This window comes from Carassius gibelio, chromosome A24 (genome assembly GCF_023724105.1).
Source record: "Carassius gibelio isolate Cgi1373 ecotype wild population from Czech Republic chromosome A24, carGib1.2-hapl.c, whole genome shotgun sequence".
NCBI lineage: Eukaryota > Metazoa > Chordata > Actinopteri > Cypriniformes > Cyprinidae > Carassius > Carassius gibelio.
In genome coordinates, this window is record NC_068394.1 from 336174 (window position 1) to 358673 (window position 22500).

General features: G+C 42.3%; 2 protein-coding genes across 23 annotated transcripts in view; both read left to right on the forward strand.

Annotated features, from left to right (window-relative positions):
* Window positions 1-10727, forward strand: part of LOC127946487 (LIM zinc-binding domain-containing Nebulette-like) — an 11978-nt gene extending 1251 nt beyond the window's left edge. Inside the window, exons 3-5 of one of the 2 annotated variants that reach the window (XR_008151102.1) lie at window positions 6766-6850; window positions 8419-8715; window positions 10667-10727. Coding sequence is in view for 1 of the 2 variants with exons in the window: in XM_052543104.1 (XP_052399064.1) it covers window positions 6766-6850; window positions 8419-8532 (199 nt within the window). In the remaining variant the exon portion in view is untranslated. Of the gene's footprint in view, window positions 1-6765; window positions 6851-8418; window positions 8783-10666 lie in introns of those variants that run through there. The other variant, XM_052543104.1, reaches the window with a different exon arrangement.
* The window catches only part of LOC127946484 (nebulin), a 26103-nt gene continuing 13428 nt past the window's right edge, over window positions 9826-22500 (forward strand). For 8 of the 21 annotated variants that reach the window (XM_052543087.1, XM_052543088.1, XM_052543089.1 and 5 more), the window contains exons 1-29: window positions 9829-10865; window positions 10963-11754; window positions 12527-12577; window positions 12681-12788; window positions 12938-13048; window positions 13119-13229; window positions 13309-13419; window positions 13817-13924; window positions 14026-14136; window positions 14209-14319; window positions 14400-14510; window positions 14814-14921; window positions 15091-15201; window positions 15285-15395; window positions 15479-15589; window positions 15685-15795; window positions 15889-15999; window positions 16663-16764; window positions 16869-16979; window positions 17080-17184; window positions 17258-17368; window positions 20148-20258; window positions 20364-20474; window positions 20603-20704; window positions 20795-20905; window positions 21204-21314; window positions 22071-22181; window positions 22256-22363; window positions 22443-22500. The exon at window positions 22443-22500 is cut by the window's right edge and continues 53 nt beyond it. In XM_052543087.1, the coding sequence (XP_052399047.1) occupies window positions 10806-10865; window positions 10963-11754; window positions 12527-12577; window positions 12681-12788; window positions 12938-13048; window positions 13119-13229; window positions 13309-13419; window positions 13817-13924; window positions 14026-14136; window positions 14209-14319; window positions 14400-14510; window positions 14814-14921; window positions 15091-15201; window positions 15285-15395; window positions 15479-15589; window positions 15685-15795; window positions 15889-15999; window positions 16663-16764; window positions 16869-16979; window positions 17080-17184; window positions 17258-17368; window positions 20148-20258; window positions 20364-20474; window positions 20603-20704; window positions 20795-20905; window positions 21204-21314; window positions 22071-22181; window positions 22256-22363; window positions 22443-22500 (3700 nt within the window). In that variant the 5' untranslated portion in view covers window positions 9829-10805. Of the gene's footprint in view, window positions 10866-10962; window positions 11755-12526; window positions 12578-12680; window positions 12789-12937; window positions 13049-13118; window positions 13230-13308; window positions 13420-13816; window positions 13925-14025; window positions 14137-14208; window positions 14320-14399; window positions 14511-14813; window positions 14922-15090; window positions 15202-15284; window positions 15396-15478; window positions 15590-15684; window positions 15796-15888; window positions 16000-16662; window positions 16765-16868; window positions 16980-17079; window positions 17185-17257; window positions 17369-20147; window positions 20259-20363; window positions 20475-20602; window positions 20705-20794; window positions 20906-21203; window positions 21315-22070; window positions 22182-22255; window positions 22364-22442 lie in introns of all 21 variants that reach the window. The other 13 variants (XM_052543094.1, XM_052543098.1, XM_052543099.1 and 10 more) reach the window with 12 other exon arrangements.

Below are 22500 nucleotides of genomic sequence, written 5' to 3' on the forward strand. Positions count from 1 at the left end.
GTTAAAGCGATAACTGGACCGTGCAGCGGTTATATCTGTGGTCTGTGGTCTGCTGATGGTGTTGATGGTGACTTTCACAGGTTACTCTCCTCTGTTTTTGAGTTCTCATCAAAGCATGCATCCCAGTGTGTTTGTTATGCTGTGCGGAGCCTTTCTGAGAAGGGAGGTGCTGGACGGGACACTTGTCTTCAGGACAAACACTGCTGTCTCTGCTCTGGTGAACACACACACAGTCATCAGAACCTGTTTAACTGTGTGACTGCTGCGACTGAGCTGTGTGTTCATTAGGAGTCAGCTTGTAAATGTCCACGCTTATGAACCTCCAGCGCATTATCGTGTGGCCTTTTCTTTATTTGCGTTTGATTGTGTTTAAATGTCAGTTTGTCTTGACCTTTTGCACATTGTTGCTTGATCTCATTACTCAGTGTGACATTTCTGAAACAGACGTTTGACTTTGATTAAGGAACCGCTGCTAACCGTCTAACATTATAGACAAACACTGAACTCTGCGATCTACTTAAATTCATGATACCTTTGAGAAACGCCGCGCTGCTTGTGTTCCAGATACACCTTCCAGCCCGTCAGATTACTGCATAATCCCAGAAGATGAAAGAGAAGAAACGAACATCACATGATTGTCCTGGAGCTCCTCCAGCGGTGTCCTTCTTCAGTTTTACAGTGATTTATACACTGAATGATCACGTTGTTATTCAGGTCGATGAGAGCAGCAGCTCAGTTCTGCACATCAGCTGTGTTTCTAGAGTGTGTTTATCTGGCAACCGTATAGCAACACCTTAACAACCTCCCACAACACCATAGCAACTGCATAGCAACACTCTGACAACCACCTATAGCACCTTAACCACTGAATAGTCTGATGTTTGTTTGTCTGTTCAGATGTTTGTTTGTGTTCAGATGTTTGTTTGTGTTCAGATGTTTGTTTGTTTGTCTGTTCAGATGTTTGTTTGTTTGTTTGTGTTCAGATGTTTGTCTGTTCAGATGTTTGTTTGTTTGTTTGTGTTCAGATGTTTGTTTGTGTTCAGATGTTTGTCTGTTCAGATGTTTGTTTGTGTTCAGATGTTTGTTTGTGTTCAGATGTTTTTTTGTTTGTCTGTTCAGATGTTTGTCTGTTCAGATGTTTTTTTGTTTGTGTTCAGATGTTTGTTTGTTTGTTTGTTTGTCTGTGTTCAGATGTTTGTTTGTTTGTTTGTCTGTGTTCAGATGTTTGTTTGTTTGTGTTCAGATGTTTGTTTGTTTGTTTGTGTTCAGATGTTTGTTTGTCTGTGTTCAGATGTTTGTTTGTTTGTTTGTGTTCAGATGTTTGTTTGTTTGTTTGTGTTCAGATGTTTGTTTGTCTGTGTTCAGATGTTTGTTTGTTTGTTTGTGTTCAGATGTTTGTTTGTCTGTGTTCAGATGTTTGTTTGTTTGTTTTTGTTCAGATGTTTGTTTGTTTGTTTGTGTTCAGATGTTTGTTTGTCTGTGTTCAGATGTTTGTTTTTTTGTTTGTGTTCAGATGTTTGTTTGTTTGTTTGTCTGTGTTCAGATGTTTGTTTGTTTGTTTGTCTGTGTTCAGATGTTTGTTTGTTTGTGTTCAGATGTTTGTTTGTTTGTTTGTGTTCAGATGTTTGTTTGTCTGTGTTCAGATGTTTGTTTGTTTGTTTGTGTTCAGATGTTTGTTTGTTTGTTTGTGTTCAGATGTTTGTTTGTCTGTATTCAGATGTTTGTCTGTGTTCAAATGTTTGTCTCTTCAGATGTTTGTTTTTTTGTCTGTGTTCAGATGTTTGTTTGTTTGTCTGATCAGATGTTTGTCAGTTCAGATGTTTGTTTGTGTTCAGATGTTTGTTTGTCTGTGTTCAGATGTTTGTTTGTCTGTATTCAGATGTTTGTCTCTTCAGATGTTTGTTCAGATGTTTGTCTGTTCAGATGTTTGTCTGTGTTCAGATGTTTGTTCAGATGTTTGTCTGTTCAGATGTTTGTCTGTGTTCAGATGTTTGTTCAGATGTTTGTTCAGATGTTTGTCTGTGTTCAGATGTTTGTCTGTTCAGATGTTTGTTCAGATGTTTGTCTGTGTTCAGATGTTTGACTGTGTTCAGATGTTTGTATGTGTTCAGATGTTTGTTCAGATGTTTGTCTGTGTTCAGATGTTTGTCTGTGTTCAGATGTTTGTTCAGATGTTTGTCTGTTCAGATGTTTGTCTGTGTTCAGATGTTTGTTCAGATGTTTGTCTGTGTTCAGATGTTTGTCTGTTCAGATGTTTGTTCAGATGTTTGTCTGTTCAGATGTTTGTCTGTGTTCAGATGTTTGTTCAGATGTTTGTCTGTTCAGATGTTTGTCTGTTCAGATGTTTGTCTGTTCAGATGTTTGTTTGTTTGTTTGTGTTCAGATGTTTGTCTGTTCAGATGTTTGTTTGTTTGTTTGTGTTCAGATGTTTGTTTGTGTTCAGATGTTTGTCTGTTCAGATGTTTGTTTGTGTTCAGATGTTTGTTTGTTTGTGTTCAGATGTTTTTTTGTTTGTCTGTTCAGATGTTTGTCTGTTCAGATGTTTTTTTGTTTGTGTTCAGATGTTTGTTTGTTTGTTTGTTTGTCTGTGTTCAGATGTTTGTTTGTTTGTTTGTCTGTGTTCAGATGTTTGTTTGTTTGTGTTCAGATGTTTGTTTGTTTGTTTGTGTTCAGATGTTTGTTTGTCTGTGTTCAGATGTTTGTTTGTTTGTTTGTGTTCAGATGTTTGTTTGTTTGTTTGTGTTCAGATGTTTGTTTGTCTGTGTTCAGATGTTTGTTTGTTTGTTTGTGTTCAGATGTTTGTTTGTCTGTGTTCAGATGTTTGTTTGTTTGTTTGTGTTCAGATGTTTGTTTGTTTGTTTGTGTTCAGATGTTTGTTTGTCTGTGTTCAGATGTTTGTTTTTTTGTTTGTGTTCAGATGTTTGTTTGTTTGTTTGTTTGTCTGTGTTCAGATGTTTGTTTGTTTGTTTGTCTGTGTTCAGATGTTTGTTTGTTTGTGTTCAGATGTTTGTTTGTTTGTTTGTGTTCAGATGTTTGTTTGTCTGTGTTCAGATGTTTGTTTGTTTGTTTGTGTTCAGATGTTTGTTTGTTTGTTTGTGTTCAGATGTTTGTTTGTCTGTATTCAGATGTTTGTCTGTGTTCAAATGTTTGTCTCTTCAGATGTTTGTTTTTTTGTCTGTGTTCAGATGTTTGTTTGTTTGTCTGATCAGATGTTTGTCAGTTCAGATGTTTGTTTGTGTTCAGATGTTTGTTTGTCTGTGTTCAGATGTTTGTTTGTCTGTATTCAGATGTTTGTCTCTTCAGATGTTTGTTCAGATGTTTGTCTGTTCAGATGTTTGTCTGTGTTCAGATGTTTGTTCAGATGTTTGTCTGTGTTCAGATGTTTGTCTGTTCAGATGTTTGTTCAGATGTTTGTCTGTGTTCAGATGTTTGACTGTGTTCAGATGTTTGTATGTGTTCAGATGTTTGTTCAGATGTTTGTCTGTGTTCAGATGTTTGTCTGTGTTCAGATGTTTGTTCAGATGTTTGTCTGTTCAGATGTTTGTCTGTGTTCAGATGTTTGTTCAGATGTTTGTCTGTTCAGATGTTTGTCTGTGTTCAGATGTTTGTCTGTTCAGATGTTTGTTCAGATGTTTGTCTGTTCAGATGTTTGTCTGTTCAGATGTTTGTCAGTTCAGATGTTTGTCTGTGTTCAGATGTTTGTTCAGATGTTTGTCAGTTCAGATGTTTGTCTGTGTTCAGATGTTTGTCTGTGTTCAGATGTTTGTTCGGTAATGTTATCCAATACAGTGAATGTGAGGAGAGACTGTGAGTGTTTTAGTGTTTGTCTCCTGAAGCAGATGTGATTCAGATGTTTCCTCAAGGTGTTTGAGCTCCAGAGTCACTCTTTGAAAAGGCTGATTGTATATTTAGTTGCTGATGTCTGTTGTTATTATTATTATCATGATGAGTGATTCTCATGTGAATCAGGACAGCTCAGTTTTTTATGAACTGACTCCTCTAGAATAGATGAACAGCAGCTGTGTATGTCAGAGGATACAGTCCTGGAACAACTGTAAGTTCATGAAACATATAAATCTGTGTGAAGCAGCAGCTCCAGAGAAGAGTTTCACTCGCTCAGGTGTGTGTGTGTGTGGGGGGGGGGTTGCTATGGATTCCTCTTCTTCTGTCCGGTCCATTCAAACGTTGTCACACGTGATGTCACATCAAAGAGGAAGCGCTCGTTTGTGTGAAGATGAAAACAAATGAACCTACATGATTAACAGAGCGGTTGATCTTGCTCACAAGCGTCTCCTTCTATTATTTCTTTCATTATGATTCAAATCAGGAAAGAAATTCTTGCTCTTCAGTTCAGGATTTTACAGTTTAATCACTGTTGCTGCTGTAAAACAGAAGCTGCTCAAAACTCATGAATGAACGAGTGTGAAACAATGAGCAATGAGCTTCATCTGACCTGTGTGTCATCAGAACTGATCAAGTGTGTTCTCTAGTAAGTGTGTGTTGGTTGAGATGGAGCCGTGATGGTCACTGCTCCTGTTTTTCAGGTTCCTGCGTGTTCTTTGGCTCAGACGCAGAACTTCAGCATCCCACAGAGAGGCTCTTTGTTTCTCTGCACTGAGCGTCATGATTCAAACAAAGTGAGCAGAGTTGCTAGTGGAGACAAGAATAACTCTAGTCCTGAACACAGCAGAAGACCTGTTCCACACACACACACACACACACACACACACACACACACAGGCTTCCTGCTCAGTCACATCAAATTAACTTAGTTCTCTTATGTTGTGAGAGTGTCCTCTCTTGTGTGTATTCCACCAAACTTTTGAACTTCTGAATAATTAAGATTTTTTAATAGTTTCTGTACAAACTCTCTTCTGCTCACCAGGGCTATTTTATTAGCTTTAAAATACTCCTCTCTTCACTCTGGAACATTTCCCTCAGCATTCAAGCAGGCTCGGGTAAGCCCACTGCTTAAGAAACCATCTCTAAATCCAGCACTTCCAGAAAACTACAGACAGGTATCCCTTCTTCCATTCATTGCAAAACACTTGAGCGAGCTGTGTTCAACCAGCTCTCTATGTTCCTTGTACAGAACAACCTCCTGGACAGCAACCAATCTGGCTTCAAAAGCGTCCACTCAACTGAGACTGCTCTGCTCTCGGTTACTGAAGCCCTGAGTCAAGAGCAGCTTCAAAATCCTCGGTACTCATCTTACTGGACCTGTCTGCTGCTTCTGACACCGTTAATCACCAGATTCTCCTGTCCACCCTCAGAAAGATGGGCATCTCTGCAACTGCACTCCTGTGGGTTAAGTCCTACCTCTCTGACAGATCCTTCAGGGTGTCTTGGAGGGGTGATGTTTCTAAGTCACAACAACTTGCTACTGGGGTTCCTCAAGGCTCAGTACTTGGACCACTTCTCTTCTCCATCTACATGACGTTATTAGGATCTGTCATTCAGAAGCATGGCTTTTCTTATCACTGCTACGCTGATGACACCCAACTCTACTTCTCATTCCAGCCAGATGACCCGACGGTAGCTGTTCGCATTTCAGCCTGTCTGAGTGACATTTCTAGCTGGATGAATGACCATCACCTTCAGCTTAACCTTATGAAGACAGAACTCCTGGTGATTCCAGCTAACCCATTGCTTCATCATAACTCCTCTATACAGATGGGTTCGTCAACCATTACTCCTTCGAGGACAGCCAGAAACCTAGGAGTTGTGATGGATCATCAGTTAAGCTTCACAGACCACATTGCTACAACGACCCGGTCCTGCAGGTTTGCCTTATACAACATTAGGAAGATTAGACCCTTCCTGTCAGAGCAACACAGCTGTATTTTCGGCATCATTACTGCAATGTTCAGTGTCACATGATCTTCAGAAACCATTCTAATATGATGATTTGAAAAATATTTTCTTTTCTTTTTTAAATTGTCATAATATTTCTGAATCAAATAAACACAGCCTTAGTGAGCAGAAGAGTTTTCAGGAGCACCAAACTCGTCAAGCAGTCATTAGCATCTCTAGAGAGTATCTCTGCTCTGCTTTATTGCTGTAATTGTAGATTATCCGGGACAGAAAAACAAACAAACTCTGGTTTAGCTTCTGCTGTGTGATGGGCCAAAAACACACCGACTCTCCGACTGTAGATGTCAAAACTTCACTGGCCACACTGCAAGTGTTGCTCACGGTCGATCTGGATTCATTTAATCTGCTGGTTCTTTCCTGAACGCATGCAGGCAGAGATGGAGGCTCATGGGAAATGTTTCTCTCTCAGGATACAGTCACTTCCTGTCCTGCTGTTCTGTCATTTCCACAACGTGTCGGTGATGATGTTTGATTGATTGACAGCTGCGCTCGTGCCATAAGGAGCTGATATATGTGCTAGGGGGCGGGGTCAGAGGTTGCCAGGGGAACGTTCTCCTGATTCAATGGGTATTCATGCGTTATTTTTATCACACAATAGCAGTGAAGTCACGATGTAAAGCTATTGTGTTATTTTCAGAGTTTGACGAGATGATTATTACTGTGATTAGAGCAGAAAGGTCACTGAAGAACAGGTTCATTTTTAACTCTTGTCGAGCGTTAAAGGAAAAATCCACCCAAACATGACAACATTTACTCTTGATCCAGCCGAATGTTTTATGAGGAGATATTATGCAGCTTTTGTGTAAATCCCTGTGTTAACATGCAGCCCTGAAATGAACCTGTCTTGTCCATCATGCATTAATTACCATCGTGTTCATGCTTTGCTTGCAGTCACTATCCTAAGACGTCGTTCACTATCGTGACGGACACACCGGAGAACCTGCGTCTGAAGCAGCAGAGTGAACTACAGAGTCAGGTGAGAGTCACACGTATGTTCCCGGTCACACGTGACACGCATCGTGTCCAGCTCCTCTAACATCCGGTTTCAAACCAACAACACTCATTTGCATTGAATTTTGCATGAAAGCATTAAGCAGAAATGTCTTTTATGAGGGTGACCCAGTTTTCTTCCTTTGATTCTTCGGGATGTTCGTGCAGATGCAGAAACACACAGAAACACTGCAGATATCTGGAAAGCTGTGTCTTGTGTCTGTTATTGATTAGTTTAACACTGGCATTTCATCACAAAGATTGTTCTACATGCAAAAGTCTGAGGCAGTCTGAACAAAGAAATGAACAAAGAAACGCTGTGAGTGATAAATATTTCACATTCTGCAGTGTCTCTGTTTCCAGATGAGTTTGTTCAGATCACTGGCAGTGTTCGCTCGATTGAGCCGCGTCTTCGACGCTGATGTACACATCACATCACACTGTGTGTTTCTGAGCTGCTCCGGAAGAACGGGTCACGGGTCTGTTCTGATCGCCTCATAAAACTCTGTGCTCACTGCAGATAGTGTCATTCACACCGTGAACAAAGCTGAATCAGACTTTGAATCACTTTCATTCTGCTCCGCATCAGGCTGATTCAGTCAGTGAATCGTTTAGATGTTACTGCATTGACAAGTTTCGGTTATGTAATTTAACAAAACCTTGTGAGAGTGTGTGAAGATGAGACACACAAAAACGTGTGTGTGTGTACTTATGAGTGTGTGTGCATGGATGCATGTGTGTGTGTGAGTGTGTGTGTGTGCCTGTACTTGTGTGTGTGTGGGTGTGTGTGTGTGTGTGTGCATGGATGCATGCGTTAGTGTGTGTGTGTGTTTGTGTGTGTGCATGAGTGCACGTGTGTGTGTGTGTGTGTGTGTGTGTGTGTGTGTGTGTGTGTGTGTGCCTGTACTTGTGTGTGTGTGGGTGTGTGTGTGAGTGTGTGTGTGTGTGTGCATGGATGCATGCGTTAGTGTGTGTGTTTGTGTGTGTGCATGAGTGCACGTGTGTGTGTGTGTGTGTGTGTGTGCCTGTACTTGTGAGTGTGTGTGTGTGCATGGATGCATGCGTTAGTGTGTGTGTGTTTGTGTGTGTGCATGAGTGCACGTGTGTGTGTGTGTGTGCCTGTACTTGTGAGTGTGTGTGTGTGCATGGATGCATGCGTTAGTGTGTGTGTGTTTGTGTGTGTGCATGAGTGCATGTGTGTGTGTGTGTGTGTGTGTGTGCCTGTACTTGTGAGTGTCTGTGCATGGATGCATGCGTTAGTGTGTGTGTGTGTGTGTGTGAGACGCTGGGCTGACAGAAGGTGACAGCAGACCAGAGCAGATGCTGCTCCACTCGGAGAATCACAGTCCTTTTTGGTGGGTTTGATTCCTTCAGTCCTGCAGGAAGTGACTCTTTCATCCGGTCTGAGCTGTTGCTGTCAGTCACAGGCGTGTGCTTCGATCAGACAGACTGTGATCACAGTATTTGTGTGTCTGAAGCTCAGAGAGATGTTTACTGACAGAATTGCTCTGTGACTGACTGAACAGTGTATTGTCATCATGTGTGTGTGTGCAGGTGAGATATAAGCGAGACTTTGAGGAGAGCAAAGGCCGAGGCTTCAGTATCGTCACAGACACACCGGAGCTGCAGAGACTCAGAAGAACACAGGATCACATCAGTAACGTATGAAACACTGCTCACTATACCGCCTGTGTGTGTGTGTGTGTGTGTGTGTGTGTGTGTGAGAGAGTCTGAGGTGCTGTTTGGTCTCTGATAACAAACACACAACATCACACTACTGTCACTGTGAATGAAGAGCGGTCCTCATTCCTCCAGCGACTGAAGCGACTCTGAGATCACGCCGAGACGCAGGTGAGATGATCGTCTGTCTTTCCCTCTGATCATGTTCTCAGGATTCATAATATCTCCAGAATAAGGTCCCTGATGAATGATTGTTGATCTGATCGGTGTCTCTCTGTGACTCTCACTCGTCTGTTTGTGTTTCTGATGAGGTTCACATGAGCTTGATGTGTCGATCTGTTGACTTACTGTGGTAAACACTGCCATGTTGTTTCAGAAACACTAACTGCGCCGCTGTGTGTGAAATGAAGCTCATGAGTCCTGCGTGATGTCACTGACGGAGGTCTGCTCGCTCGCTCCTGTGGTTTCACTCTGTTTGTTTTGCTTTTCTCTTTTTGGATTCTGATGGTTAATGCGTTGAGCTTTCCCTGTGATTGTTCTTCATCATTCCCTCTTCCAGACTCACTGTCTCGCACATGTTTGTCAAACATAGAAAACAAGCGCGCCTCAATCCCACAAACTGTTTTTAGCAGTCACGTGACGCGGCCCGTAAATGCTGCTCTGTAATTAGACTGAATGAAGAGAGAAAACTTCCTGTCTGACTTGTTTTCGTGTTTGTGATTTGTTGGTCGTTTAGAGATGTTGGGAAGTTTGGAAGCATGTGGACTCTATGAAATTCATTAGATTCAAATTCAGTTTTTTTCCATTTTAATGGTTTAATTCATTTTTAATAATCAAAAAACATATCTAATCAAATTAATTTCTGAAGCTTTAACAATGTAGAAATTAACTTACATTTATACAATTATATGACCAAATGAAGGGTGATTTATTTATTTGTTACAAAATTCCATTTTAGTTAATCTTTCCCAATTTCTGTTGCCTTGACTCTGTTTTAATGATTTATAACAAATGCATCATCAAACTTAAATTAAATTAATCCTTTAAAATTAATCCTTTAAAATATAATCAAGTGAAAATATAACAATTATTTTACAGCACAACATTTCATTTTTGTTCTAATTCATAATTTCAATTCAAATTGTTAAAAAAAAATTTTATAAACTAAATCATTAATTAAAAATATTTTCAATGAGAAATTCCTTAATATAGTGTTTTATTCAATTTTATTATTATTATCATCATCTGAAATAGGAAAAATCAGTCAAATCAAATAAACTGTTTTTCTGAAGTAGTTTTATAACGGTAGTCTTCCTGTAGTTAAGATGAACATCTATATTTGTGTTGAGAGGACTGATCTGAAATATGAATCAAGCTCTTTTGTGTTTTTGAGGATTGTTATGATCCGGTTGTGATGATGAATGTTGGAGCTGCAGTTATCATGGAGCGGCCCATATGGAGTCTGACAGACATTTGGCTGCAGAACCAACACACACACACACACACACACACACTCATGGCCAGATCCCACCTTACACACACACACACACACACACACTCACTCACAGCAAGATCCCACATTACACCCACAAAGAGAGACACACAGAGATACACACACACAGAGACACACACATACACACACACACCCTCATGTCCCCCACAAGGTCAAGGATTTTGGATATTGCCATCTTTGTGTGGAACCATAATGTGGGAAATACCTGGACCACTCATACACACTCACACACACACACTCACACTCACACACACACACACACACTCACACTCACACACTCACACTCACACAAACACACACACTCACACACACACACACACACAGATGTGAATGTTCTGCATCAGAACTAGTTCCTGCTGTCTGTGGTGAAGGACACGATCTGTATGAATGACCTCAAGCTGACGGATGTGAGCTCATTGTCTCAGTTTGAGTCGGATCTCTGGCACTAGTTTCAGTAGTCAGCATCAGTGCTGGTTAACTGAGGGTTAGTGTGAGGCTTGCTTGGTTTGCTGTCATCACTATGAGCACTAGGACTAGTGATGGTTAGGTTAGTGTGAGGTGCTCATATCTCTGCACATTCCTTTCTGTGTGCGACACTTTCTCCTGCAGCAGTGATAACGCTCGAGTGTTTCTAAATGGGGAAGCATCTCTGATAAGGTCTGTTCCTGAGCAAAAGCTGGTCAGTCAGGCTGAAGCGTCGCTCCGGTCAGCTGTGTCCAGTGCTGAGCTCTGAGTTTGTGTTTCAGTCATGTCTACCGCTGAGGAAACTGCTGGACAGATGGACAGAGGTGTGGAACTGGCCACTGAGGTGAGAGCGCTGACCATCCGAGCAGAGTCACGGTGACCTTCACACGGCGGGCTGCTCTCACACCGTGTGTGTGTGTGTGTGTGTGTGTTTCTCACAGGATTCTCCAGCAGCTGTCACAGCCGATCAAGGTCCTCATCCATGTTCTGATCCAAAACCTGATCCGAGATCTGATCGGAATCCTGATCCGAGTTTTGATCTGAATACTGATCCGAATCCTGTTCCAAAACCTGATCTTAATCCTGATGTAACTTCTGATCTGAATCCTAATCCAAAACCTGAAACTAGTTCTAATCTGAATCCTGATCCAAAACCTGATCCGAGTTCTGATCTGAATCCTAATCCAAAACCTGAAACTAGTTCTAATCTGAATCCTGATCCAAAACCTGATCCGAATCCTGATCGGATTTCTGATCTGAATCCTGATCCGAGTCCTGATCTGAATCCTGATTCGAGTCCTCATCCAAAACCTGATCTGACTTCTGATATGAATCCTTATCTGAGTCCTAATCCAAAATCTGAATCGACTTCTGATCTTAATCCTGATCCGAGTCCTGGTTCAAAACCTGGTCCGACTTCTGATCTGGATACTGATCCGAGTCCTGATCCAAAATCTGATTCGAATTCTGATCTGAATCCTGATTCGACTTCTGATCTGAATCCTGATCCGACTTCTGATCTGAATACTGATCCGATTCCTGGTTCAAAATCTGATTCGACTTCTGATCTGAATCCTGATTCGACTTCTGATCTGAATCCTGATCCGATTTCTGATCTGAATACTGATCCGAGTCCTGATCCAAAATCTGATTCGACTTCTGAACTGAATCCTGATCCAACTTCTGATCTGAATCCTGATCCAAAACCTGATCCGAGCTCAGCAACCAATGAGGTGAGTGTGAAGTAGAAATTCCATTCATTTTGTTTTTTAGGGAAAATTATTTTTAATGGTAACTAATAAACCATTAAACAGAGACCTAATGTGTTCTACGAGGTTGTTGATTAATGGTTTATGCTTTTGTTGAAGCCATCAGCCTGTATTTTTAGAACCAGTTTATAGATAATCATGTACCTTGTATAAAAACTACATTACCCATGATTCTGCAGGGAATTCTCCACCAATCAGAGCATTAAATGGGCTAATAGATCTATTTAGCTCCGCCCACTCCCATGAAGCACTGAATGAATTATGTAATAATCTCCCTATGTTTCCCTATGCTTTTTAAATACTTTTTAAATACTTAAAAATGTGCGTATATGTAAACATATCTTACAATAAACGTTTTTGTATATAATCAATCAATTTACATTTTTAGATTATCATCTTTTCATGTGATCTTGATTATTGCAAAGTTTCATGGGATTGTAGTTCTGTGGACTGTTTTTGTATGATTTTCAAATATTTGTCTGATTCAAATAAAAAGTCTGTAATGTGATTCTTTTATATTAAAGACTTTATATTAACGTTATAACTCGTTATGAAAGCTGTGAGCTGTGTTGAGATCAGCGTCATCAGTGTGTGCTTCTGCATTAGTTCGTCAGTGTGCGTTAGTCATCGTGTTGAATAAACCGCAGTCAGGCAGAGAAGCTACTGACCCCTGCTCCGATGACCTTTCACACAGATGCAGGAAGTGTGTGTTTCTTATGATCCGTGTTTCCTGTAGGTCACACACACAGATGATGGAGGAGGGAGCGTCTCTTCATCTCTCAGTGAGGTACGGTCACATGAATCACAGTGAGGAATCTGGAGCTTCTCCTCTGTTTGTGAATGTTCACTGTTTCTCTGTAAGATCTGTAGTATTCTGTGTCCTTCAATAGAGGAAGAATACCAGCGGCAGGAAGAAGCTGCTGAACGGTGTGTGCTCGTGTGTTCCTGAAACATTAGAGATTCTTCACGCTAAACACGCCTCAGAGCTGTACAGCGAGGTGAGACGAGATCCTCAGAGCCACACAACATTCATACATAAAGGTCATCAGCAGGGTTTCTGCCAGGGTTATTAATGACTTGATTCTATAGAAATGCCCTAATAAGTCATAAATTAAACATATGTGTGTGTGTGTGTGTGTGTGTTCAGCTGCTGTACCGTGAGGACGGACGCAGGGATCTGTGTGTCAGTCTGTACTCACTGATGCCCGACACACCAGACACAGAGTTCGCTAGAGAGATGAGCGATCTTCAGAGTGAGGTACAACACGCCACGAACACGCTAAGACACACACGCCAGTCACATGACTCTGATGTTGATGATGTTTCAGGTCAGATATAAAGAGGACGGGAGGAAGAAACTGTCGTGTAGTCTGTACTCTCAGCTGGCCGACACGACTGACACGCAACACGCCAAACGCATGACGGATCTGCAGAGCGACGTAACACACACGCATCTCTCATGTTCACCTGTCCGATGTCATGTGACGCGCTCTCACACCTGCTCTCATTGTCTGACAGAATAAATACAAAGAAGCAGGCAGACAAAACGCTTCCACATGTCTGTACTCACAACTGCCTGAAACCCTGGAGACTCAACACGCTAAAGAAGCGTCCCAGCTACAGAGCCAGGTGCAAAACACAGACATTTACACTTTTACACATTTAATTGATCAGTAAAGACATTAATAATGTTACACAAGATTTCGATTTCAAATAAATGTTGTTCTTTTGAACTTTCTATTCATCTGTGGATCATGAAAAATAAAACGCATCACAGTTTCCACAGAAATATTGATCAGCAGAACAGTTTTCAACACTGATAATAATCAGAAATGTTTCTTGAGCAGTAAATCATCATATTATTCTGATTTCTGAAGATCATGTGACACTGAAGACTGGAGGAATGATGCTGAATATACAGAAATACATTACACTTTAACACAGATTCACACAGAAAACAGATGATTTACATTAGAATAATATTTCACTATTTTACTGTTTTTTAATCAAATATATGTTGTATCAGGTGACGTATAAGGAGGGTCAGACGTGTGCGTCCAGCTCTCTGTTCTCCACGCTGGCCGAAACGCCGGAGATTCAGTCCGCTCGAGAGATCACCGAGATCATCAGCGAGGTGAATCAGACACATGAAGATCAGAGCAGGTTTACACTGGCGTTTGAAGTGTGTGACGTGTGTGTGTGTGTGTGTGTGTGTGTGTGTGTGTGCGTGTACAGAATAAATACCGTGAGCAGAGCAGGAAGAGCATCAGCAGCTGCATTTACTCTCAGCTTCCTGAAACTCCAGAGACTGAGTTCAGCAGGAGCGTCTCTGAGCTGCAGAGTCAGGTGCGTGATCACACGTCTGACGGACACTCGGACCGATGATGATGATGATGATGTGTGTGTGTGTGTGTTCAGGTGAAGTATAAGGAGGCCAGTAAGCAGCAGATGAGCAGATCTCTGTACCATCAGCTCCCAGAGACTCCAGAAACTCAACACGCTCGAGACGCCGCTCACATCCAGAGCCAGGTAACACTGCACACGCTCCATCGCCTCAGTGACGTGTTGATGTGTGTGTTGATTGATAACGTGTGTGTGTGTGTGATCAGCTGAAGTACAGGCAGGGCCGGGCGTCTGTGATGGGCAGTAGTTTGTTCTCGCTGATGACAGAGACGCCGCAGAACGAGTTTGTGAAGCAGCAGATGGAGCTCCAGAGTGAGGTGAACATTTCCATCCCGTCCTAAATCATGAGAAGATAAATCACTCTTCTGTTCTGAGAAACTGATCAACATTAATTGAGTTTAGGCTTAAAACAAATATGTGCCACCAGTGGGGGCAGAATAATCACCTTAATTCTAAGCCAAAACCACATGAATTTCATTTTAATACATTTTAGTGAAAAATTTAAAATGTATGTCATCCAACAGCTCCTAGTTAAGAAACACTGATCTGGAATCTTCTTTATGTTTTGTGACTTCCTCTTCACGTGTGTGTGTGTGTGTGTGTGTGTGTGTGTGTTTCAGCTGAAGTATAAAGCTGAGCTGAAGGAAAACTCCAGTAATCTGTACTCGCTCATGCCCGAGACGCTGGACACGCAGTTCGCCAAACACGCCGCGGAGTTACAGAGTGACGTACGACACACACGCGTGTGAACTCACTGAGACCAATCAGATCACTCTCTCCCTGATCACCATAGAAACCCCTTAACAACACCATAGCAACCACTAACCTAGCCCTAACAACCATCCTGAGCATCTCAGCTCTCTCAGACGTCAGGATTGTGAATCATGTTGACCTCAGGTGAAGTATAAGGAGGCCAGTAAGCAGCAGATGAGCAGATCTCTGTACCATCAGCTCCCAGAGACTCCAGAAACTCAACACGCTCGAGACGCCGCTCACATCCAGAGCCAGGTAACACTGCACACGCTAGCGTCACGCCTCCTCACACGCATCTGACCGCAGCGCCTGACCTTCATCTGATCTTCATCTCTCAGGTGGAATATAAAGGCATCAGGAAGGGCGATTTCTCGGGTTCCTCCTTCACTGCGGTCCCAGACTCGGCAGAGATGAAGTTCGTTCAGCAGATCTCACACATGCTCAGTGAGGTGCGGCTCATTTCACTGCTGCTCCCTTCATGATGCTGAGGTGACGTGTGTCACGCGTGTCTCCATCTCCACGTGTGTTTCAGAAAGAGTACCGTGAGGAGGGCCGGAGGAACCTCTCGTCCAGTGTTTACTCTCAGCTGGCCGACACTGCAGAGACTCAGTTCATCAGATCAGTGTCTGACCTGCAGAGCCAGGTGAGCCATCAGAGTCAGCTATTGTAAAATAATTCAGTGTTTGTTGTGTCTCTCTCATCAGTGAATGTGCTGTGTGTGTCTGTGTGTTTCACTAGGTCAAATACAAGGCGTCTGGGAAGCAGCAAGGGAGCGACTCGCTGTACGCCACACTGCCAGAGACGCTGGACACGCAACACGCTAAACACGCCACCGCCCTCATCAGTGAGGTACAGCGGCTTCATACACTGTGATTTCTGCACGTTACAAACTCTCAGTCTCACAGCAGAAGAGCTCGAGATCGTCATGTTTTATATGTTCAGGTGAAGTACAAAGAGGACGGCAGACAGAGTTTGTCCAGTCCATTATTCACTCGCCTGCCAGAGACGCTGCAGACACAGACGGCCAGAGAGATCGCAGACGCACAGAGCAACGTGAGCACACCTTCACTATATAGGGCACTTATGTGCACATATGTGCTGTTTTTACTCCTTAAAACTGATGTGTGCCATCAGCTGATCCCAGTACAGACAGTGCTTTCACACAATACGATTCAGGGTCAGAGATTAACTAGGGCTTAGAGAAAAAATGCCACTGAAATTAATTTTAAAAAAGCCCTTAAATTCAAGATAATGGATGCAAAAAATGCCCCTGTATGATTTTTTTGTTTTGATTTATATTTATATCATATTACACAGATAAGCAACTTCACACGAGTAAGAGTGCTGCTTTCCCAGAAGTCTTTGCTGTTTCACAAATGAAAACCACTCCAAACAAACCCAGCAGAACCGTAGTGTGCCTGCGAGTAAAACAACTGTTTGATTTCTAATTGAATCCGGCTGATGCTGATCTTATTTCATTGGTAACAGCCTATGGTGTCTAATTGAATGTATTAATTAAATGTAATAATTTGACTTTGAAGATGTTTACTTCTTGTAAGGTTGGTAAATTGCCCTTACAAGTATAAAACTGCCCCTGAAAATCAATTTAAGGTGACAAATATAGCCTTTAATGGATCATTTGAATGAATCCATTCTCATTTACATCCCGCTCATGTTTAAATACTGATTATTGTGTGCTCCTGCGGCTGTTCTCAGGTCAGATATAAGCAGAAGAATGATCAGGTCAGTCTGTATTCACTCCTGCCGCAGACCGCAGACACAGAGTTCGCCAAACACATGAGCGACGTCCAGAGTGAGGTAACACGCATGTACTGCACTGATACTGATATTACTAAAGTACCCTTCAGAGTCGATATAAGTTCAGTCTGTTTCTTTGGGTGTAAAGCAGCTTCTGTTTTCAGCTTCAGTACAAGCAGGAGGGTAAGAAGGAAGCAGAGAGCAATCTGTACAGCCTGATGCCACAGACGCTCGAGACTGAACACGCTAAAGACGCCTATGAGTTGCAGAGTCAGGTATGTGTGCCACATCATGGACAGACACAGTTAGTGAATGACAGGAGCTCAGCATGTGTGATGAGGAAGCGTGTGTATTTACACATTATTGTGTATGTAGGTTAAATATAAAGAGAAGAACAGAACAGATGCATCTCTTTACGCCTGTCTGCCTGAGACTCAGGACACGGAACACGCCAAACACGCAGGAGAGCTGCGGAGTGAGGTGCGTCCAGCACTGACAGCATGTTCACACGCACTCCTGAGCGTCACACTGACCGCAGGTTTGTTTCCCTCAGCTGAAGTATAAAGAGGCTGTGAAGAACGATCTGTCCTCACCACTGTACTCACAGATGAGTGACACTGCAGAAATCCAGCGGCTCCGAGATATCACTGCACTGCAGAGTCAGGTAATATACATGAACACGCATGAACACACATGAACATACATGAAGACACTTGAACATGCATGAACACACAAGAACATACATGGACCTGCATGAACACACATGAACACGCATGAACATACATGAACACGCATGAACATACATGAACACACATGCACACACAAGAACATACATGAACACACATGAACATACATGAACACGAATGAACATACATGAACACGCATGAACATACATGAACACACATGAACACACAAGAACATACATGAACCTGCATGAACATACATGAACATACATGAACACGCATGAACATGCATGAACACACAAGAACATACATGAACCTGCATGAACACACATGAACATGCATGAACACTCCTGAACATGCATGAACACGCATGAACACACATGAACACACATGAACACACATGAACACGCATGAACACGCATGAACACATATGAACATGCATGAACACACAAGAACATACATGAACCTGCATGAACACATATGAACATACATGAACACGCATGAACATACATGAACACGCATGAACATACATGAACACACATGAACATACATGAACACACATGAACACACAAGAACATACATGAACACACATGAACATGCATGAACACACAAAAACATACATGAACCTGCATGAACACTCCTGAACATGCATGAACACGCATGAACACACATGAACACGCATGAACATACATGAACACGCATGAACATACATGAACACACATGAACATACATGAACACACAAAAACATACATGAACCTGCATGAACACTCCTGAACATGCATGAACACGCATGAACACACATGAACACGCATGAACATACATGAACACGCATGAACATACATGAACACACATGAACACACATGAACATACATGAACACACAAGAACATACATGAACCTGCATGAACACACATGAACACGCATGAACACACCTGAACACGCATGAAAACGCATGAACACGCATGAACGAACATAAACACACCTGAACACGCATGAACACACCTGAACATGTATGAACATGCATGAACATGCATGAACAAACATGAACAAGCATTAACACGCATGAACGAACATGAAAACACCTGAACACACATGAAAGTGTATTAACATGCATGAACACACCTGAACACGCATGAAAATGCATGAACACGCATGAACGAACATGAACACGCATGAAAACGCATGAACGAACATGAACACGCATGAACAAACATGAAAATGCATGAACACGCATGAACGAACATGAACACACATGAATATACATGAACACGCCTGAACATATATGAACATGCATGAACATGCATGAACATACATGAACACACATGAACATGCATGAACATCCATGAACACGCATGGACATGTATGAACACACATGAACATACATGAAAAAAACCATGAACACGTATGAACACACCTGAACATGTATGAACATGCATGAACATGCATGAACAAACATGAACAAGCATTAACACGCATGAACGAACATGAAAACACCTGAACACACATGAAAGTGTATTAACATGCATGAACACACCTGAACACGCATGAAAATGCATGAACACGCATGAACGAACATGAACACACATGAAAACGCATGAACGAACATGAACACGCATGAACAAACATGAACAAGCATTAACACGCATGAACGAACATGAACACACCTGAACACACATGAAAGTGTATTAACACGCATGAACACGCATGAAAACGCATGAACACGCATAAACGAACATGAACACACCTGAACACGCATGAAAACGCATGAACGAACATGAACATGCATGAACAAACATGAAAACGCATGAACACACATGAACGAACATGAACACGCATGAACACTCATGAAAGTGTATTAACATGCATGAACACACCTGAACACGCATGAACGAACATGAACACACCTGAACACGCATGAAGACACCTGAACACACATGAACATGTATGAACACACCTGGACACAAATGAACACACGTGAACATACATGAATACACATGAACACATCTGTATGTATATACTGCAGACTATTTACAGCTTTTATTTAGAGAATAAAACTGAGTGAAAATAAGCAACTTGCTGCAGATGCTGATATATATATATTTATATTCTGCTACTTATAATGTAGATCAGTGAGATCTTTTTAACAGTACAGCAGATACGGACATAAACTGATCTGAATATGAGTCTGTGCTCTATATCTCCAGTAATGTGTCGAGATGTAAATGATCCGCACATATAACACAGAGATCGAGAGCTGAAGAAATAAACTCTCCTCAGAAGATGTGAGATGTTCTGGAGGCTTGTGAAGATCATTCCTCCGCTGAGGAACAGTGAAAGTAAAGCTTCTGGAAACAAATGCTCCTCAAAAGATCCTGAGGATCAGATTTGAGACTCTAAAACATGATTGATGTAGAATCAAGTAAAGCTGAGCTGCTTCAGTCCAGGAAGAGTTCATCTGGAGATATTACTGACCTTATTCTGACCTTTACTTGATCACAATCAGGAGAGATCTGAGTCGAGCTGAAGCTGGACACTTGTATAATTACTCTAAAAGAGCTTTGACTGGATAAAACACTCTAAACTCTCAATCAGAGACAGAAGACATGCAGGAGATGATTAACAGCAAAGTTTTCATTGTTGCATCAAATATGATACAATAATGATATCATTAAAGGGTTAAAACAAGAACAAATCCCTGCCGTTGAGTTCTGGTCAGTGTTGATTGGAATGGTGACTCATGAACGTGTGCTGATGTGTTTCAGGTTCAGTATAAGACTGAAGGACAGAAGCTCTTGAGCTCCAGTGTTTATTCTCAGATGGCAGAGACTCCAGAGACACAGTTCATGAAGACAGTGACTGAACTCCAGAGCGATGTACGGATGAACACACCACACACACACACACACACACACACACGCATGCTGATAGTGCCGTCACATACAATCTGATCTGATGTCTGTGTGTGTGTGTGTGTTCAGGTGAAGTATAAGGAGGCCAGTAAGCAGCAGATGAGCAGATCTCTGTACCATCAGCTCCCAGAGACTCCAGAAACTCAACACGCTCGAGACGCCGCTCACATCCAGAGCCAGGTAACCGCTTCTTCTTCTTCATCATCATCATCAGTTTAACGATGTGTCTGATCAGTAGAGCATCAGCACACTCTCCTCATCTCTGTGGTCAGCATGCTGTACTAGTGCTGCTCTGTCTGTGGTTTCAGCTGAAGTATAAAGAGAAGGTAAACTCCTCGTCTCTTTACTCTCGTCTGCCGGAGACACCAGAGACTCGACTGGCCAGAGAGCTGACGGATGTCTGCAGCGAGGTACGGCTCACAGCATCTGAAGGGTTAAAATGGTTTCTTTGGTCACGTGAGGGGTCAGTGGGTTATCAGGAGGTTATTTTAACTCTGCAGGTCAGATACAAAGAGGACGGGAGGAGGGACGTGTCGTCGTGTCTGTACTCACATCTGCCCGAGACGCCGGAGACGCAGTTGGCCAAGCATCAGACTGAGCTCCAGAGCCAGGTACACTTCACTGCGTTCACTGATTAGTAGTCATTAATCGTCTTCATCTGCTGACTTCCAGTTGTTTTGTCATGTGTGTTTGTTCTGAGCTACAGCTGCATGTTACTGCACTATTGTGTTTTTCTGCTCTGTATATTATAATATGAAAAAACAGACTGAACCGTGTGTGTGTATCTCTGTGTGCATGTGTGTGTGTGTGTGTGTGTGTGTGTGTGTGTGTGTGTGTGTGTGTGTGTATCTCTGTGTGCATGTGTGTGTGTGTGATGCTGGTGGTGTGATGTTGTGCTGTGTGTTGTAGAATCAGTACCGGAGAGAGACGCAGGAGGATCTGTCTCACTGTCTGTACTCACAGCTGCCCGAGACGCTGCACACACAGTTTGTGAAGGAGCTGACGCCGCTCATCAGTGAGGTGATCATCAGGACACATCTGAAAACACACACTGAAACCTCAGTCACCTTTATTTCTATAGCGATTTATACAATCCTGATTGTGTCAGAGCATCTTTCCAGTGTGTTACTGTGCTCTCATAAATCCACACAGAAGCTCGAGAGAGAACAGATGAAGAATATCCAGACAAAACAGAGTAACCCTCCACTGTGCCCATAAAACACAATCAGAACACATCTTTGTGGAGATGTCAGGAATAATTTTGTACAGTCTTCGTATCACAACACTGAATGTGGATCGAAGACTCAATGAAATCTTGTTTGTTTCAAGTTGAATTGATTGCATCATGTGTCTAAACATGCTTCAATGTTTTAAAATGAACCCCGTTTTCACAACCTGAACATGAAAACAGTCTTCTCAAATGTATTCACTTGAGAGAGTTTTCACTGGACTGTCCGGAGCTGTGTCTGTAACGCTGCTGTATCTCGGAGCTGATAAGTGTGTCTATAGTTAGCTGCTCCACTCGTGACGCACTGCAGGAGAGAAACTGACAATCTGTGAACAGTATTCAACACTAACACATGATGGAGATGTGTGATCATCCCACAATGATTCATTTATACAGAGCTTTTTACAATACAGATCCTCAAAGCAGCTTCACGGTAATAAACATGAAGATGAGTGTTAATGTTGTAAGCAATAGAGTTGTAGGCAATAGAGTCATCAGATCAATTCAGATCAATTGAGTGTTAAATCAGTAACATATTGATGTTTCAGAGCAAATACAGAGAGTCTGGGAAGAAGGAGAGCAGCACGTGTCTGTATCACACGCTCCCCGAAACCAAAGACACGCAACACGCCAGAGACGCCACACAGATCCAGAGCGAGGTGCGTCCCAGCGTCTGCATGAGCTTCAGATCCAGAGCAGATTCCGTCGCTCAGCGTCTGTCTCTCCTCCACAGGTCAGATATAAAGAAGGGAAGAGTCTGCAGTCGTGCAGTGTTTACTCTCAGCTGCCGCAGACGCCGCAGACTCAGCTCGCTGCCAGAGTCTCTGAGCTTCAGAGCGATGTAAACACACACCATCACTCTCCATCAGCATCATCAATACAGTCAGTCTCAGGAAACACATGTGGAATCTGTTTTGCAGAATAAATACAGAGAGGACGGCAGGAGGAGCGTCTCCAGCTGCTTGTATTCTCAGCTGT